We start from the raw sequence: 12,301 nt of genomic DNA on the forward strand, positions 1-12,301 counted from the left end.
TAGAGACCTCAGTTAAAGATGTTTCATAGTGCAGTGCAGAAATGGCATTTCTCTCTATTGCTGATAACTTCTGAAACCAGTTCTATTAAAATAAGCAGACTGTACCACCTGGATAGATGGAATCTTGATGCAGGTGCTATGATTTACAGAAGCATAAAAATAAGGGAAAAGAAAGAAAGCCCATTCTTTTGTACGGATCTGCACACTTCCTAAAATGACTTTGGCATGCATTTCAAAAAAATACCCTCATACCCCCAAATTTGCTATGATCAGGTTTTATTTGCTGTAACTCGCCATGTGGGTTTCTGCAAGTGCAGAGAAGCTCCCAATATTCGTAGCGAGTGACATCTGGGAGCATATTTCCAACGCAGTGGCTAAGAGACTGTAAGCCTTAATTATAGTCAATTTTACCAAGAACACGTAACCTTTCCTTCACTTGGGGAAGGAGAGATCCTTTCTGAAAACACAAATAAGTAGAAAATCTTCCTGCACGTTCCTTCTTCTCTGTCTTGATTGTGGTTTTAAAATGGAATTTCAGACGTGTTCACATTTCTTCGGTCACCCTGGAACACTTGAATGGGGCTTATAAAGTGGAGGAAGGAGATGGCGACATCAGGGACCCATATTTAAAGCAGCACCTGGTGAAAACCTACTTTGTAATCAACCCCAAGGTCAGTCTTGTTGAATCTGTAATTAGCTTATGACTTCCGTGATTACAAGGGAAAGGGACAAATTACTGGCATGGAAAAGTGTTTTTAGTCAAGAGTAATTCTTTGCTAATCTTTGCCTCTAAAATTGCTTTAAATGCATATAGGTTTTGTAGCTATGAACTCAAATATTTATTAAAGAAACAGTCGGCATGAATTGCTTGTTTATATGACAGGGGTATTTTCTGTGTCACGAGGTTGTGTGTGTTAGTCAGTGTTAATCAATGTGTATGTTGGTCCGTGATGCTTCTGAAAGTCCACGATGGGTCCTGACTGACTGTCGGGAAATTAAAGAAAGGTGAAGATTTTTCTCAGGGCTTCAGATGATAAAAATCGAAAGAGGTGAAGTAGGATGAAAAGATAAGAAAAAGGGAAAGCAGACATTTCTAAAAGATTCACAGCTAAATATCACATACACATTTGTGTGAGTACGTTCTGTGCAGACGTTTAACTTTGATACAGTGAAACCCTCCTGACCCGGAAGACCATCCCACCCGTGCAGACAGTGGCTGTCTCTTACCCTTTTCACGCCACGTGTCGCACCAGAGCAGGGGGCTTAGGGCTCTCATTTTTCACCCTTTTTCAAATTCCTGCCAACTGAGTATTATTGCTATTCACAGATTAAAAAACTGAAGCTCTGAGGGGTTATGTAACTTCCTTGAAATCACGGGCTTGGTAAATAGTGCAGATATCAGCAAGAAACACCCCTGAATTGTCAAAACCAGTGTCACAAAATCCACGAGATCAAGTGTATGGCTGTTTAGTCACAACAGCCTCCCTAAAACCTCAGTTTCATCCTTGGAGACAAACTTCCCACTCACTTGACAGCTGATCTGGAGACAGATGTGTGGCAAGCAGGAAGAATTCTGAGGTGGTGGGGCAGGGGGTGGTGCAGGGAAAGGTATGAAAAAAAATGGTGTACAAAGAACGCTGTGTTCAAGCAAAGAACACCGTGGGTATTGGAGGCCATTTAGCATCCAAAAACAGCCCCTTCTCTACAGCCATCACTTTAGGAAAAAACACAACCATCAAGAAAACATTGAAACAGATCAGCGTATTCTGTTGAAGAATTAACTTTATTAAAATGGCCTTTAAAATGGCTATTATTTGTTCCTAAGTTTCAATTACAGGTAAGTCTTGCTGTCTGAAAAAAAATCACTCAGCTGAAGCAGCTTGTGACACTGAATACCAGTCACGCTGAAGGACTGAGGGCGGAAGCCATGGAGGGTGATGGCACGATGCTTAGCCAGAGGAACTTCTTGGGGGGCGGAGCAGGACGGAGGGCGGGTGTATGTACCAGGTGTAGCACTTCCTTTCTCACCCCAAGGGAGAACGACGGAGTCCCCAGCACCTCTTCAGGCCTCGGCACACCCTCGACGGAGCCAAGATGCGGGCCTCCGTGCGCATGACCCGGTACCTGGAGTCCTGGGGGGCGGCCAAGCCCTTTGCACACCTGCATCACAGAGACAGCATGACCACGGAGAACGGCAAGATCAGCACCACGGTACCCCCCCCACCCCCGTGCTAGGCCACAGCTAGTTCCCCAAAGCAAAAGGCATCTCCTACCGTAATTGCTTTTGCCTGTATTGAGGCCAGCGTACCGTCTTCTCGGAGAGGCCCCTTACCAATAGCTCTCAGACAGACATCCACGAGCGCCAGCCTGGCGTTGCTGAGGGTTTTAACCTAGGATGATTTTGCATTAGAACTTCAAGCCCAAGACAGTGTAGTAACTGAATATAATTGAACTCTTTTGTTTTGACCCAAGTTTGTGTTTTGCTTTTGCTATCATGAGGTAGAAAGCCTGAGCATCTTGATAAAAGACCAGAGGAAGGCGTGGTGTCCTTGGGGTTCGTGCAGCCTCATTAGAACTGTCTCTGCATCACTCGTGTGTCCAGGCTGTGGCAGGGGCAGCGTGCATCATGCTATAGTAGCTCCTCATTTACATCATTCTAGCTTCCAACAGGGAATAAAGTCCCAGTGCTCCTTACAACAGGGACGTTTTCCGTCAGATGGCTGAAATGCAGACGGAAAACAGAAAAACTCACGAGGGAAAAGTAAATACAGTAATCACTTAGAATAACCCCAATGGTATAGTCAGATTTTTTAAAATTCTCTGAGTAAAATTTCATGTAGAATGGCAATAACTGTATGCAGGGTGCCGTTGGGGTGAACTAGAAAATGGGATGTTAGATAATTCTTATTAGCTGATGAGAAAAAAAATGCCAGATAAAAGCGAGTATTTCCCATCTCCCTGTGTCGCGCACCTCCCAGCACGTCGCAGTCACACGCCCAAGCCCAGTAGGCAGGGCTTAGCGTTCTTGTTTTGTCTGAGTTCTCTCAACTTCCTTTGTTCTCAACTTCATCAGCAGTCAGCAAAAGGAGGTCATTAGGGGTGAGAAGCTCTGAGGTAATCATGTCTAATTTGTTCTGATACAGTGGAAAGTTGTTAGAGGGTCTTAAGCAAGGAACAGGCATAGTATAATTAGTGCTCTGGGTGGCGGAGCAGGAGGGCTGGGGTCCAGGTGAGGATGGTCCCCTCTTGTGCTGAGATTTTAGTAGTGGAAACAGAAGCAAGTTCGGTATGTAATCTAAAAGTGGAGCAAATAAGACTTGGTGATGGAGTGGAGGTGTGTGAAAAGGAGGATCAGAGATGAATCCGTACTTTTTTCGGCTGTGCACCTGGAAGGATGATGATACTGTTAACTGAGATGACAGACCCTCGGGAAAGGTCCAGTGATTTGGAATGGAAAAATCCAGACTTTGCTAATGGGCATCTTCCAATCCGTATGCCTTTTAGTCATCTAAGTGCCGCTGGGAAGGTGGCATTCGGATGTGCAAGTCTGGAAGTCGGGGCAGAGGTCCCAGCTGGAACTGTGACTGACAGTCGGCAGGTTCTAGATGATGCTTGAAGCCACAGAGCTGGGTGAGATCGTAAGAAGAGAAAAGGTCCAACGAGTGGGGCCTGGGGCAACTGGGGCCTTCCAGCAGCTAGGCCTGTTAGAGGAAAGCATTCCGAGAGCCTGGAATCTAGGTGTCGGGGCCAATGGGTGCTTCTGTCCCTCCTGTGAAAAAAATTGGATACTTTTGTCTCAACACTGCATTTATTGTTGGCACCAATGGCTAATAACTACGTCTCTCACTGATTTGTTATAAGCCGATGATTGGTTGAGTGGTTGGTGTGCTGTTTGCTTGGTTGGTAGGTTGGTTGGTTTGTAGGTTGGTTTTCAAGAAACAGGAATCATATATAAATATGTGAACATGATTTCCGTGCTGTTTCATACGTGGACCTGTGAAAACAGACCTTGCGTTTCCAGCGTGCTGCTGCTGTCGCTGTGGTTGCTAATTTCTTATCAGGCTTCATTGTCTCAGGACTTCAGAGTGACTGTCTCCCTTACTCTGTCAGCATGGCCCCCAGGGAAAGATTTCCACCTGACTTAAGTCTGTGGCCACGTGGGGGCCAAGGTGCCTCCTTCAGGAGAGAGCTGCCAGTGCTTTGAGCTTCAGGAGGTTGTGTGTAAAAGTCAGCAGACTTCTGGAGCAAGCTCAGTTTCCCTGACCAGTCACGGATACAGAGCCTCGGCGCCGCCTTAGCGGCGAAGGAGGACACCTGGAGGAAATCCTGAGGCTTCGCTTAGCACACGAAGCCCACAGGACCGCGACTTCGCCGCGTCCCTCACTCACTTTCAGAAAGATCCCATTGGCGTTCTTTTTTTTTTTTTTTTTAACATTTTTTATTGATTTATAATCATTTCACAATGTTGTGTCAAATTCCAGTGTAGAGCACAATTTTTCAGTTATATGTGAACGTATATATATTCATTGTCACATTGTTTTCTCTGTGAGCTACCGTAAGATACTACTCAGCCATAAAAACCGACAACATAATGCCATTTGCAGCAACATGGATGCTCATTGGCATTCCTATTAAGACATTCCAGGGTCGAACAACTGTCATTACCAAAGTTATTTCGTCTAATCCCCGATGCAGAACCTCATTGACTCTTGATTTAACATTGATAGAACTGGTGAATAATGCATTATTTCACGTTATGTAATAAAACTTGGAGTTCAGTTATTATTTTTTTAAGCCTTACCTTCCCTCGGGTAAATACATTTCCTGATCCCACCTTGGAGATCAAAGCCACAGAGAAAAGCTTCTTCAGAGCTGCTTTGTTCCAACTTTTAATTTCCACCACAAATGTATGAAAGTGAACCTGGTTTTTTTTAAGTCTATTATTGCACATTTGGCCGTGGGTTCAGTGTCTGCCTCTCACTGGTTCTTTTCAGGACTCTTATGTAGATATCTTCCTTTCATCAATGATTCTTTTATATATATATGTTCAACGATTCTTGATTTCACATACTTAACCCATGGTACCATTTCTAAACAGCTCAGTTCAGTGATAAGAATTGACTACAGATTTTGTGATTATGTTTGTGTTTTAAAGCATTTTTAAAATTTTTGTCTGATGCCAAAACTACATTTCCACATGATTTAAGTTGCCTACAGTAACTTTCATGACAGTCCTTGTAACAGTCTTCTGCAGTGTTTGAAATCATATCTGCACATATCAGGATGTTATTTTTTTTGTTTAATTTCACTGTTACTTATTATTGAGAGGAAGTCAGGTTTCTCACATTCCTGATCAAAATGCAGAGCCCCTTTGTTATTGAAGTCTAGTCAGTGTACAGTGTTGTGTCAAATTCTGGTGTACAGCATAGTGAATCATTTACATATATACATGTGTATATATATATATATATATATATATATATATATATATAGGTTTCTTTTCATATTCTTTTTCATTATTGGCTGTTACAAGGTATTGAATACAGTTCCCTGTGCTATAGAGTAGGACCTTGTTGTCTGTCTATTTTGTATATAGTCGTTAGTATCTCCCAATCCTGAACTCCCGATTTATCCTTCCTCACCCCGTTTCCCCACTGGTAAGTTTGTTTTCTATGTCTGTGAGTGTGTCTCTGTTTTGTAAATAAGTTCATCTGTGTTCAGGATGTAAAGTTTAAAAGTCCAGACAACAATCCTGATTCTTCCAACATTCTAAATATAAACTGACCGTTTAATCTTGTTTCACATTTATAATTAAGTTCTTTTTCTCCACATGGGTAATTATTTGTTACCTAAATTATATTTTCTGTGGTAAAAAAAAAGTATGTTATACATCACTACCATTGCAAGATTCTTAAAGTATGGTTTTGGCAGCTCATAACCTTTTTGTTTTTTTTAACAGGATGTACCAATGGGTCAGCATAATTTTCAAAACCGCACCTTAAGGTATGGTACATTGTTCCACTTTCTGATTTTTTAAATGCTTCATTTTTTTAACTTATTTCTCAAAGTAATTATCAATTACAGTCATTTTGAAGGCTACTTTGGAAAAAAAGAGCAGCTACTTGTGAAAAGCCCTATTAAGTTGCTTTCAGCCTCTAAAAATAGGATTATTGGTGTAGTTTTATTAGCATTGAGAGGGGGAAGGAGAATGCTGCCTAGTAAACACTTGAGAACTTTTGTTTCCTTAGACGCTGCTTCTTAATGTTAGTCTGTAGTCAGTCAAGAATTGAATTTTCTTAAAATGAGTATGTTACTTCATAGGGCATTTTTGTGTCGAATCTTCCAGGTAAAACCCAGATCAGTCCAGCACTTCTGTAGTGAAAAGAAATGTAGCTCACGCTGTTCAGAAATGTAAAAAGCCTTCCCACCGGTGTCCGGGAGCCCTGCTGCCTGTCGTCTTCCACGAGGTCACGGGCACCAGTCCTTTCTCTCGTCTGTGTTCCTCTAGCTTTTGAGGCTCAGGGTTCTTCTTCAGCATTGGTCTGGGACTTAAGTATTTCTTATTGAAGATGTTAGGGTAATGAATGAAAGGCCCAAAACTTAAGTCAGCCTTTCTTGCCCCACAGAGACAGGAGTTTATTCCTGTAGAAAATGCATTACATCAAAGCAAAAGATGAACATAACTAGCTGGATCGTTACCTGCTAAGTCCTCGCAGACAGCGCACGCGAGTCCACGTCCCTCTGTGCGATTTCACTTTCGCTATAATGAGCTCTAACTTGTATTTTGTGTAAAATCTGAAATGTAGCATTGACACATAAAATTATAGGCCTATGTTATAGGGATAATTGGGTCCTTGGCCTTTTGAATTGTTATTTTTTTACGTGGCAAATGCCCTATTAGAGAGAACTTAAGCCACTTTAAGGAGTATTTTGGACCCCGTCACGTGCCTTGAGGAGGCGTGACTCTTCAGGCCAGTGAGATGCGAGCTCACCTGCCAGCAACTGCCCGCAGAAGTGTCACGGACACCCTTTCTCTTTATATTCGCTGTGTCCTGTGATCTCTCTGCTCCTCGCTGCAGGTTTGCTCTAAGAATCTATTTCCTGCAGTTACTGGGGGAAGTGCCTGGTGCAGCGCGGTGTTCTGTGGCAGTGTCTTCTGAGTGAGCATAAGCTCTTATTTTTATCTACACCGGCAGATGGAAAATCTGAATCCATCCCTGCAGGGTCACTCCAATGTAGATGCTGTTGTCCTTGTCATTTTAGGAAGTGGGTACTGACGTTCTAGTTTAGAAGAACGACCAGAGTCATGCGTCTGGGGAGGCAAGGCCATGGTGTGCCCAGGCTCTGTGACTCCAAAGCCCGCGTTCCTAGCGGCTCCCCTGTCCTGCCTGCCCTACGGAGAGCCTCCTCCCTATAGACTCCTTCCTCTGTGGTGGCTGATCTGTGGTGGCCCCAGGCGTCATGGAGAAAGCTCGACTTCCGAGCCAGCCTCACCTGGGCTTCCCCGGCACATCCCGCCTTTGTAACACGGCCGAGGTCAAAAAACCTCTCTGAGCCTCCAGCCTGGCAGTGAGTTGGCATCACAGGGCAGTGGAGCATCATCTGAGATAATGCAGGACCTCTTCAGGAGAAAGAATGGAGAGGAATTGGAAAGAGGGCTTGGGGACAGCGAGTACTGGGGAAGCCAACAGTGGGGCCAGGGGCAGGAAGGTGGGAAACGCTGAGACACTGGAAGCCAGAGAAACAGGGCGCTGGTGGGTGAATTAAGAGCTCCTCGTGGGTGCGTGACCAGCCCCCAGGGTATCCTGTCATTTCTGTAGGAGAGATCACAAACCTGTGGAGACAAGGAAACTATCTACGTGTTAAGAACTGTTATCCAGAAAACGAGTGAATGCAAAGGATGCATAATAATGTGCATTTATCGGGAACTCCGTGTGCCACAGTTACCGCACCGCACAGGCATCATCTTAGCTCATCCTAACAGATTCACAGAGATGGTGCCACTGTTAGCCCTGGGCATATGGCTGGAGGATTTCCTTTTCCTGTGACCTTAAGGCGCTTACACTGTTTCTTCTTAGACTTGGTGAGACTTTTCAAAAAAGAAAGCCACCCAGTGGAAGTCGAGAATCTCAAGTGCAGGCAAGGGGCTGATAAAATTAAAATGAAGAGTCATCAGTTTACTGAAGGTGGCTCCTCAGATGAGAATGAGCCCCACTGGGGGACTGCTAAGATTCCTTGCTTTTTCTAAGAGAGGGATCAAAATTAATTTGCTTCCAAATTTAGCTTGGAATTTGGCATGCTGAAACCTCTTCATTCAGTGGGCTTGGTGTCTCTAGGTGGACCACTTAATAGTATTCTGTTTTTGAACCAAACCTGCCCTTGGCCTGTTTCAAGAAGGCAGGACCTGAAGGTAGGAATCCACAAACAATGATGTAATGTAACTGGATTACCCATCCATCTCATTAATGATAATCCATAAGATTTAATTACAGATAAATATGACATTGCATATTTAATACTACTCTTATCTATATAGGGAGGCAGTTCTAAGGTCAGAAAAGTATTATTTTTGTTCCAGAGTGGAAGGGCTATTTGGTGAGCAGTTTAACCACCCGCAGCACGGAGAAGCCTCGTGCTGACCCCCGGCGGACCGGGGGCTTGTCCACACCTGGACTCAGACGTGGGCGGGCTCGGGCCGGTTTGGGAAGGGCCAGACTGTGCATAAACTCTTTACAGTAGTTGTTCAGCTTTTAAAAACAGGCATTATTTTGATTTTCTCCTTGACATCATTCTCCTGCTAATTGTCAAGTTACCCTTGGAGAACCCAGTGTTGTTTTGGCACAGTTTATTTACAAAGCATTTCATATGACGGCTGAAGAGTATTCGCTTCCGAGGCCAAGTGAGTGGTTTGCACCTGTCAGTAGGGTTTTCTGGGAACAGCGCTTTCAAAAACTGAGGACCGTTTAAATGCATACACTTAAGCTCTGACGTGTCTCAAATAAGGCTGCAGCCTCTGCACATTATTGAAAACTGACCAAGGAAAACACGAAGCAGGAATGATTGTTTCGTCAACCAAACCAAGTTTTTGCAAGACAGGTTCCAAAGCCAGTGTGTTCTGTCACCTGAATAAAGTTTATGAAGGCAACGATTCAAGGGCTAATGCATTTCTTAGGACGGAAGTTTCTTTTATCTTAAACACTAAGTACACGTCTGTCAGTGTTGCTTTTTAATTTTGTTCTAAGTGAGTTGTAAGGCAACGTTTTACTCAGTGCACAGTGGCTCTGTGTTAACAGGGACAAGGCTGCACGTGGACTATTGTTTCCTCTTTTAAAAAATTCAATGAACAGAATCAGAAAAAGCTTTTGGCGTCACAGAGCAACGAGCTTGCTGTTTAGTTTCGTGGTGATATTCTTACCCATAATATTTCCTCCTTCATGTAGAACCAAGTCACAAAAGAAAAGATTTGAAGAGGAATTAAATGAAAGGATGATTCAAGCAATTGATGGAATTAATGCACAAAAGTGAGTACTTTTAAATCTTAAATTATCATCCATCTCTCATTTCAACCCTATTCTTTGAAAATAATGACATATTTTCCAAAAGAATTTCACCACAAACTCGGTAATACTTATCATGACAAAGCCAAGTTCGCTGAGACAGATCATTCATTTCGCCTCAGTCATCCTTAATAATAGCTTTTGTTAACAGTATTTCATCTTCTGAAAAAATTTTAATTCCTGCCTAATAGATCCTCCCCAAGTAGCTTACCGATAAACAACATGATATGTAATCATAGACGGGAAAACGTAACATATTCAGTAAGTATTTTTTAAAGCTCTGTAGAGATTCCACATGAGAGAAACATTATTGTGTGACACTAGAGTGTTAGAAGCTGAATTCATGGAGGCAGTGGGAGGAAGACTGATTCTTTGGAGGGCAAAATATCCTTCAGTCTATGAAGCCAAGAATTGCTGTTGTCATTTTAAGTGGTCCAAGAATAAGGAGGGGGAGGGTATAGCTCAGTGGTAGAGGGTGGTGCTTAGCATGCACGAGGTCCTAGGATCAAACCCCAGTACCCCTATTAAAAAATAAATAAATAAACCTAATTATCTCCCCCACAAAAATACAAATAAAACGTTTTAAAAAAAATTTACTGGTCCAAGAATGCAGGAGAAAAGATTTAAAGAGGGTGGTGGCTTTCATGGCCCGGACAGAATGATTACATGCACCAGCCTTCAGATTCTCCTTAGACGCGCACGTCCTGCTGAATTCAGGGAGGACCCGAGGTCAGCGCCTCAGTAGTGCCTGGTGCTCATCACACGCTCCATAAATGTTTGTTGAGTTCCATTGTCGTGAAACCCTTAGCAGATCCAAATGCAAAGCTTTTATGGAAAAGTTTCCATGCTTATGGAAACATATTTAATTTTTACTGTAAGAGTTGACTCTTGGAAAGTGTAAATGATTTTCACCTAGAACTCTGCCTCCAAAATGAGTGCCTCTTCTAGAGTGTTCCTCATAAGTGTTCATTTCAGCATATTTGCAGGACTTGTGTGAGCATCACAAGAGTGTATGTGTGTGTACGTATGAAATCGCACGTATGCACAATAAAGTGTCTTGTCGGGTCAGAGCCGCAGTTCAGATAAGCCGGCACCTTGGGTGGGCAGCTGCCTGGTCGCTTTGCACGCTCCAGAGGGACAAAGCCTCCCAGTGCCGTCCAGCGCGCAGGGCAGGCCAGCAGCGCCCAGACAGATGCTCTGTGTCCCCTGGTACCCCGACCAGTGTGAAAGACGGTCTCAGCTCCGTCCCACTTGAAGCCTCAGCCCCTCACAAACTGAGAACCATTGATTCCCCCGAATGTACTGGCAGCGGAAACCCAAGTGGGTCTGATGTCGTATAATGTAGGTTCACTCAACCGGAGGAGACGCTTTGTGACCCACCTGGAAGAAATTACATCAGAAGAAAGAAGCAATCTTGTTCCTTGACAAAGTTTAGCCAATCACAATCATAACAGTACTCATTAAAAAAAAAACAAAGAATGTGCAAGATCAGCCTCAGCAGGTCTTTAGGCAGGCCTCCTGCTTTCTGAAGCCACTTCCGTGCCCACCCTCTAGAGCCTTCCTGCTAAAGGGGTCTTAGGAAGCGCGGTTGTTGGCTTCGCTTGATTTCCATGAAGGCGGTTTGTGCGTTGTCTGTTGCGCTGTGGCATTTAGCGTGCACAGAATGCTTGGTTACCGCCTTTCTGTGTGAGGGTAATGTTTAACGTCAGCGTAACGGCTTGTGTTGTAATTTTCCCAACACGTTTCCGAAATCAAATAGGGGAAGTGTCATGCTGTACTCAAAAATCAAAAGAGACACTTTTTTAAATGGAAGCTGTTACGCGTGTATTTTTTAATTAGCTTCCCTCCCATTCTGTTGTGCCCTGCTCATTAACTCCTCTTGTTCTTTGAGAAGATGTTCTGACCTTATCTGATTTTCCACTTGAGGGTTTAACAGGGACTCCAGGATTGATGTGCCATTCGGTTGTTTTCTGCTGTTGACACAAAACAGTGATTTATACGCAAATAGTCCTGTGTTCATTCATTTACTCATTTAGCAAGCATTTGTGAAAGACTGAGCAGGTTTGCTGGCGTCAGACTTACCAAGACCCAGGGCACAGGGTCACCCCTCAAAGCCCTGCAGGAGGGGAGGAGAAATCACTGCACAGACGCCCTGTGGTCTCGACATGTGAAGTGGAGAAGGGCAGCAGAGACAAAAGACATGTTGTGTTGGACAGAAGCATCTCGAGTTTTCTGGAGGAAGTGACACTTGACGCCTGAGCTAAATCTTGGAGGAAACTAAGAGAAGGAGAAGGAAAGCTTCACGATGCGGTAGCAGGGCGCGGGGTCAGAGGTGGACTTAGTTCTCAGCACCGTCAGGACCCCGGCACCCTGCAGGAGGCCTTCAGGGTAAAGAGGCTTGAGTGGAAGGTCAGATTTCCTGAGAGGCAACTTGCAGTGGTGGGGCTAGGCCCCAGCGAAGGGCTGCGAGCAATGGCTGTGGGATCGGATACGTTCTGGTGGTGTGTCGAGGATTCATGGAGACAGGGAGGCCCAACGGTGAATCCTGCAGAGCCAAACCAGAGCTGGCCGTGCCCGGGAAGGACGGAGCTCAGGGCAGAGGTTTTGACTCAGCCTGGGTACGTGGTGTTGACTGAAAACAAATTCACAGGAGAGCTGTGAATTGAGTTTTACTGGGGGCAGAATGAGGACTGCAGCCAGGGAGACAGGCTCTCAGAGAGCTCTGAGGAACTGGCCTGAAGAGG

General features: G+C 44.3%; 1 protein-coding gene across 1 annotated transcript in view; it reads left to right on the plus strand.

The window, feature by feature from the left end:
* ADCY2 (adenylate cyclase 2) overlaps window positions 1–12,301 on the plus strand; it is a 378,985-nt gene that overhangs the window by 265,724 nt on the left and 100,960 nt on the right. Inside the window, exons 9-12 of the mRNA XM_074356066.1 lie at window positions 539–671; window positions 2,035–2,211; window positions 5,960–6,003; window positions 9,441–9,521. Coding sequence (XP_074212167.1) covers window positions 539–671; window positions 2,035–2,211; window positions 5,960–6,003; window positions 9,441–9,521 — 435 coding nt within the window. The remainder of the gene's footprint in view (window positions 1–538; window positions 672–2,034; window positions 2,212–5,959; window positions 6,004–9,440; window positions 9,522–12,301) is intronic.

Source organism: Camelus bactrianus, chromosome 3 (assembly GCF_048773025.1).
Source record: "Camelus bactrianus isolate YW-2024 breed Bactrian camel chromosome 3, ASM4877302v1, whole genome shotgun sequence".
NCBI lineage: Eukaryota > Metazoa > Chordata > Mammalia > Artiodactyla > Camelidae > Camelus > Camelus bactrianus.